This window comes from Balaenoptera borealis, assembly GCF_965194805.1.
Source record: "Balaenoptera borealis genome assembly, chromosome: 12".
In the NCBI taxonomy this organism is placed as follows: Eukaryota; Metazoa; Chordata; class Mammalia; order Artiodactyla; family Balaenopteridae; genus Balaenoptera; species Balaenoptera borealis.
This window is the reverse complement of record NC_138869.1, coordinates 71,462,849-71,470,114: the sequence shown is the minus strand read 5'-3', so window position 1 is coordinate 71,470,114 and position 7,266 is coordinate 71,462,849. Positions and strand designations below refer to the sequence as shown.

At 39.8% G+C, this 7,266-nt stretch overlaps 1 protein-coding gene across 1 annotated transcript; it reads right to left on the bottom strand.

Annotated features, from left to right (window-relative positions):
- Positions 1–146: 146 nt before the first annotated feature.
- On the bottom strand, positions 147–7,200 carry SRSF3 (serine and arginine rich splicing factor 3). The gene is made up of 6 exons (XM_082346728.1): positions 7,063–7,200; positions 5,098–5,305; positions 3,649–3,783; positions 1,442–1,480; positions 1,143–1,229; positions 147–961 (listed from the first exon to the last, which is right to left on the bottom strand). The coding sequence occupies exons 2-6, from the start codon at positions 5,301–5,303 to the stop codon at positions 934–936; spliced, it is 495 nt and encodes a 164-aa protein (XP_082202854.1). The 5' UTR covers positions 5,304–5,305; positions 7,063–7,200; the 3' UTR covers positions 147–933.
- Positions 7,201–7,266: the final 66 nt, after the last annotated feature.

Genomic DNA, 7,266 nt, shown 5'->3' with positions numbered 1-7,266 from the left:
TACACAATTATGTTAATATTTTATTTTCAAAAGCACTTTACAAGAAAATGTAAGTATGGCTTCCAACAGGAATGTTATACCTGGACTTGATTGGTACCAAGCTCAGATTTTAGTTTTGCAAGGAAAAACAGGCTTTCAGGTTAAACAACAATTTGTAACCAAAACTTTAATCCCAAGGATTCTCACAAAACATATTACAAATGACAGCATGAAAAAAAAATCTTGCACAGTAACTCAAAGTCCAGCTCTACAATGTACCCTTAAACTGGCAGGACATGGGTATCTTGAATAGTCTCAAATTTCCAAATAATATTACAAAGAGCTATGTATCCATATACAGCAATCACAGAAGGAACTTACGACCTAAAGCAAAGGTAAACTAACTTTCTTGAAACTTCTTAGATTCTAAACCCACCGGACAACCTCTTGTCCGGTGTGAAGACTAGTGGAATTTTTAAACCTCTAATCTAGTTTAAGGGTGCAGCTTTAATTTTTACCTGCTGGCTTGTGTTCACAGCAGCTTTTAAAGACTGCTTAACTACAGCTGCATACCATATCCCAGCTACAGAGTCTTTTCAATTTTTGCCAGTTTTGTTTCCGTAATATTAAACATCACACTTTAGCTGGGCAGGAATTAAGAGGTTTATTATCAGTCTATGCAAGACTAAAAATTCAAAGCAAATTCAATTTTGCTTAAGGGAACATTGTAAAGTAACAATTCTTGATATTACATGCCTCATATGATCCATTTCAAACCATAGAGAATTACACCTTTATGTGTCACTGTTCCAAGAGACAAACAAATGTGAACAGCTAAAACATTTTAAAAATGCACCAAGCTTATGAAGTCTCAAACAAAACTTGAATTTTCTGTACATACTCCTGTCAAATGAAGTTATTTCCTGTACACCACTCCTCTTGCAAACTGGTCTTCTATTTCCTTTCATTTGACCTAGATCGGCTGATAAACAGAAAAACATAAGTTACACCTGTAACTCGGTTACACTGACAAAACATCAAAAGATTTTTATGGGAAAAAGTTGTAAAATTTTTATCCAAGTGGCTTAATAGAAGACCTATTTCTGCTTTTAATACATTATGTACGCAAGGTCTTAAATGGCTCAGGTCATTAAAGATCTTACCTACGAGACCTAGAGAAAGATCGGGACGGCTTGTGATTTCTCTCCCGGGACAGTGATCTCTCTCTTCTCCTATCTCTAGAAAGGGACCTGAAGTCAGAGGGAAAAGAAAAACAGGGCCATTCAGGATTATACACAACAAATACTTCTAAGAGAAGTTTCTGAAAGCTAAAAGCTATGCCAGTTGATTCATTACTGAAGTCAAGGTCTATCACCATTAACCAAGTCATGTGGGAAACAGTTTAGGAATAGCACAAACACTCCCACTTCTGAGAATGTGGCCCCCCAAAAAGGTTATTCACCTGCTCCGGCTGCGGGAGAAGCTTCTCCGTCTTGGAGATCTAAAAGCAGAAAACAGGAAAATTAGGCCAATTGTCAATTAGCATTTATGGCGTGAGGCATTTCCCAACTTTTCAATCTCACTGTTGGGCCCAGTGAATGTGCCGAAGAACTGGCACCCATCGTCCAAAAAATAAAAAAAAAAATTTTTTTTTAAAAAGAAAAGAAAAAAAAGGCACAGAAGGATTAAGGAACCAAAAGCTCAAGTGAAAAGCAGCTATTCCAACCATGGATTCACTTTAACAAAGAATGCTTCACAGCAGATCTGTCCAATGCAAAACTTCATGTCAAACTAACTTCACTACCCAAACACCACACCAAAATGTAGTCCCACAAGTAGTTCCAAAAACAGTACCATAAACCAGTATTTGGAACCCATGCAAACCTGCAAGTCCATGACAAGACTTAGGTACACCAGGTGGATAGTGTAATTTTGTGAAAACGCGCTAGGTGTAAATATTGATGCCATTAAGTGCTACATTAGAACTGCATTTGTGATCATCACATTTAAGAGTGTGTTTAGGCTTATCAAAATTACCTTAGCTTGGCCCACTTCACCCCCATAATTTAAAAATTTTGAAAACTGTTAGTAAAACCATTTAAAGGTGATAGGATTCAACAAATTTTTGCTAGAAAGGAAAGCTAAATCTGTTAGAGTTATTAAAATTTTTAGTTTGGCATCTCACACATGCAAATAAGTTTCACTTGAAGGTCTAGTTACATTATGAGTTCCCTATCACCCTTAAAAGTTTTATTCAAGCAATATATATATGTACGTTACCATTCAATTATGCACAGCCAGCCTTTGATCCAGAAAAAAAGAATTACTTTAAGCCGCTTACTCCTTATTTTAACCAGCAGTAAACTGTATAAGCAGGAAAAACTTACTAGTTTTTGGGTTTCAACAAGCTAGAAATGGTGAGGTGAGGCTGCCGGACTGACGGCCAGGAAGAATTTGCTGAAAAGGTTTTGCCAGATGTTGCGTTGGATTTAGTTGGTTGGCGAAGGGGGTGTTGTGGATTTTTCCTGCTTTTTTGTTAGCCGAAGGCTGCTGCTGTAGTTGTTGTGAAGACATTTGGTAAATAAACAGCTGAGCTGATTGGCCAGGAATGTGTGGGCGGTCGAGGTGGCTGCTGCCGATTTGGTTAAGGTTGGAGAGAAGGCTGAGAGAAAACAGCATGCTCGGGAACCAAAGGGCGGTGCAACCTGACGACTGGCCATGCCTGGGTCATGTGAAACGACACCAGCCAAGCTGAATGGGGCGCGCTGGTCACATGACGCTGAAAGGGCTAGTTGACTGGCTAATGCAGACTCAGAGGGTGGTGAGAAGAGACATGATGGTGACTCTGTAACGGGGTTCATTTTTATTAATAGATGGACCAAAAAGCACAAAAAAAAAATGAAAAACAAGCCATCAGTACAACCATCTATTAGCTAACAAATACTCTTTATTATGATGGGCAACAGTGTGTTGTTTTGTTTTTCAAAACAGCAAAAGGGGCAAGATTTTGAACTCCTATCTCCTAGGACTTCACTCACCTGTAAGAGGTAAATTCAGTCCTACAGAAACTATTTTGGAGGTTTGAGGAGATGTGGAGTTAGCATCCAGACAATACTGCCTGGTCCAAGAATGATGCCATTTTCAATTATAAAAAAAACTGCATTCTCTCCTATTTGGGTTTGAAGAACAGATGACTGGGATTACTTTAGCCCCCTTTATTGGTCAGTGACTTAAGTTAGTTTCAGAATGATTTCTACTTTACCAGTTGTAACATTAAAACAGCTGCCTGCTTGATAAATATTACAATCGTGCTAACAGAAAACACATTTTTGTGAAGAGCTAGAGTTGAATGTAATGTTTGTCATTATGGAGTCAAGAAATGGAAAAAGGCCTAAATTGAAGTATAAGGGAAGACTTGGAAAGATGCAACTAGAAGATGAACTAGAAGATAGATCCAAGATAGAAGTTACTGACTACCAACATGAACAATGACCTAAAGACAAGCCAACACTCAGCACAACTCACATATCCCAAACTACACCCAGCAAATGTTTCATAAAAACCTGATTCTTCAAAATTTAAAACCCACCAACAAACTTTAAGAGAAATACCTGCTCCTATTAGCTACTCCATTACACCAATACCTCTAAACACGCTCTCTCTAAGTACCTGCGGCGAGGTGGAGGACTCCTCCTCCGATAATCATCTCGAGGGCGACGACCCCAAGAAGGAGGTGGGCCACGATTTCGACTTCTCTTTTCACCATTCGACAGTTCCACTCTTACTCGGCAGCCACACAGTGTTCTAGGAGGGGAAGAAACGTTAAATTTAAAGCAGCCCAACTGACTTTCTAGGATATTAAAGCAAGGGGAAAAAAAACCCCCCACTCCTATAATTAGCTTCTTTGCAAAGAATACATCTTAATGTCTGCAGAATCCTTAATACCAAAAGAAATTTTAGTTCCCTTATTTTTTCTAGTAAAGGAAACCAACTTCCTTACATTTTATTGCCGTTAGTCTGATCATTGGACTCAATGATAAGAGGTGCAATTTAAGTGTGAAAACCCCTGGATTCATCCTCCCACAACTACTTCATCTGTACATCCTGTTTTGACTTCTTCCTTTGAGGCTGCAGCAACTGTTTACCAATCTTACTATACACTATGTATCTGTTGGTCTCCCCTCCTCCCCAACCCCCCGCCAGGTAAATAGCAGTAAGAAAGACAGAAGCATTCTGGCCATTTTACATCTCCCTCTCCCCTCAATCATCACACACAATACTTGACACGTAAGAAACTGCAATTGAGAACAGGAGGGGAGGAAAAAAAAAAAAAAAAGACAGTTATTTCCCACCTCTTCATTGGTCCACAACCATTATGTTTAGATAGTCCACCGTATGTGCACAGTGACTGGCAAGAGGTGGGGCCCTGGAAAAATGTTTCTGTAACCTGCTTAGATAAATGACCTTTTATACAGCTTTACAGCCAACTCTCAGACCCTTTAATTTTTGGCTCTTAACAATTATTTTCCTTGTTTTCATGAAATCCAATGGTTTTCAAATGCCAAGAAGGAGAAGGGCAACACCTGTTCACTGTTAAGACTCAGGTGTTGCTTATCAGCCAGCTAACAGAACATTGTAAATGCAAAGGAAAATAACTGTACGAGCCACAGTTCCTAAACAAAATTATTTCCAACATGTAAAAGATAACAGTACAATAAACCCACGTAACCATCATCCACCTACAATCAGTTTGTGGCCATAAGAGAAGTGTCTGATTCCACAATTATTTTAGAAACAATTCAAAGGTGACAACACAGTTGATGCTTTGTGGTGCATTTAGATTAAAATGTTTCAACCATATGCAGCTATCCACCCACCAAGAACTGACCGTTAAAATTATTTTCTTCCATGGCCAACTGAATAAAAAGAAACTTTTCCTAGGTATCTACACTAAAACTGTTCACTTCTTTGATTGCCAAAAAAGGTTTATGTAAATCTCCAGTAACATCAATTTCAGATAGCCAAGAAGCCATCTAAAAGCCACGTATCCTAGAGATTTTAAATATTAAAACACAATCAACGTTATTTATCATTAGTATAAATTAATCAATAAATTACCTCCCATCTAGCTCTCGGACAGCATCGGCTGCATCTCGGGGATCTTCAAATTCAACAAAAGCGAAGCCAGGAGGGTTTCTAGCAACCCACACACTTCGGAGTGGTCCATAATAGCCAAAAGCTCGTTCCAATTCAGTCTTGTTACCATTGTTTCCAAGATTACCTACATAAACTTTACAGTCCAACGGACAGGAATCACGATGCATTTCTGTAAAAAAACAAAAAAAACCCCCAAATATCATAATCCACACAGTGAAAAACAGATCCTTAAGAAAGAATTAAAAAATACTAACTAAAACCCCAAAACCTAAAAGCACTACCCTTGAAACAGTTACTGATAACTGCACAGAAGCCAGCACAAATTGCCTAAGAAAAAAAAAAAAAAAGAAGTCTCCTTGAAAAGTGAGGGGAAACACCACACTGGAGGAGCATTTACCACAAAGTGGAAACTGAGTTAAGGACTTTACCTATTTCAAATTAATCTTAAAAAAAAAAAAAAGAACCTAGAGAAGTAGGACAACCTACTCAAAAGCAAATACAACTCGCTGAAGACAACCACTAGAAAAGTGATACTAATGTGCCTTCACAGGCCAAAAGTTAACCAGCTTCATTCCTCAAGCAGCAAGACAAATTTGTTATTAAAAGATGTACCTCATTCTATTCTCAGCACCCAAAAAGTGTTAACCCAAATGTCCAGCAACAGGTTAAATGGATAAGCAAAATGTATTATCCATACAATGGAGTATTATCCAGGAATGAAGTACCCATAAATGCTACAAACGTGGATGAAACTTGAAAGCATGCTAAGTTACAGATACCAGACACACAAGTGCACGTATTACGATTCCATGCATGTGTAATATCCAAAATGAGTAAATCCAGAAACAGATCAGTAGCTACCACGGGCTGGGGGAGGAAAAGGGGACAGGGCAAAAGGGAAGTAAGTGGCTGCTTATGTGTACGGGTCACCTTAGCGGGTATATAAAACACGTTAGTACTAGAGGGGTGATAGCTGTATAACATTGTGAATGTACTAAATACCTCTGAATTGTGCACTTTAAAATTAATCTTATGTTAATTCCACCTCAGGGGAAAAAAGTTATTTGTTATACAAGAATTTACGGCACTTAGGGGGCTTACATTTGATAAATCTTAAAATACTTAAGAAGTCGTCTCAGCAATGAATCTAATCAATTTGTAGGCCAGTATCAATTGCATAAAAAAGCAGCCTGTCCAAGAACTCAGCTCAAGAGCTTTTACCACTTTCTTCTCTCTCTGGGTTTATCCAATTAAAAAAACTAGTCCAGACACATCCTATTTGTGTGACCCCACCCTGCAACCAAGAGAGTTCTGAGACCAAACCATTGCCGGGGAATGGGTTCTTTTCCTTTTTCCAAAAACTTTACCGTGACCAGTTACAGGCCTACGTATTAAGGTAAAGAGCTACAAGAACAAAACAGCTCAAGGAAGAGCGGTTTAAAAAAAAAAAAGTGATTGGGTTCAGACTATAAAAAGTTAAAAGAACATAAAAATGAATTTGAGTACAGAAATCATTTACTAGGGATGGATCGAAAAGGCCCAATCTTGATTACTGACTTGAGAAAAAAAAATCACGAGAAGCTACCTAAGAAAACGCGGGGCCTAAAAAAAAAAAAAAAAAGGCGCCATAAATTGAAAAGCCGCGGCCCGGAGTACGACGGACTACCGAGTCCTCCTTCGCCTCAACTCTCGGGCAATCTCACTTTCCGGTTCACGCCCCCAGTGAAGAGTTAAAAACACCTCCACTTTGAGACCTGGATATATCGTCTGAGGGGCCGGGAGACCCCGCCACCGCCCCGTGCTGAACGTCACAAAATGGCGGCAGCGTCTCTTTGTCTCAATCTGGCGCCGCCATTGGGCCTAGCCCCACTTCGGTCCCGTTAAGGGCCATTTCCCACCTCATTCCTTTAGTCGCTAGTCACTTACCGAGATCTCGGGTTAGAAACGCGTAGACTCAAATCCACACACCCTCGGCTGGGTCTTCCCGGTCCCCTCGCGCCTGGCACCCACAGATACTCTCCCACACCCGTCGTCCACGAAATGGCGGACCAGCACCGTCTCCTCGCCCTTATTTATACGCCATGCTGGAGTCACATGACTGGACGGGCTCGCCCAATGAGGGGCAGAGGA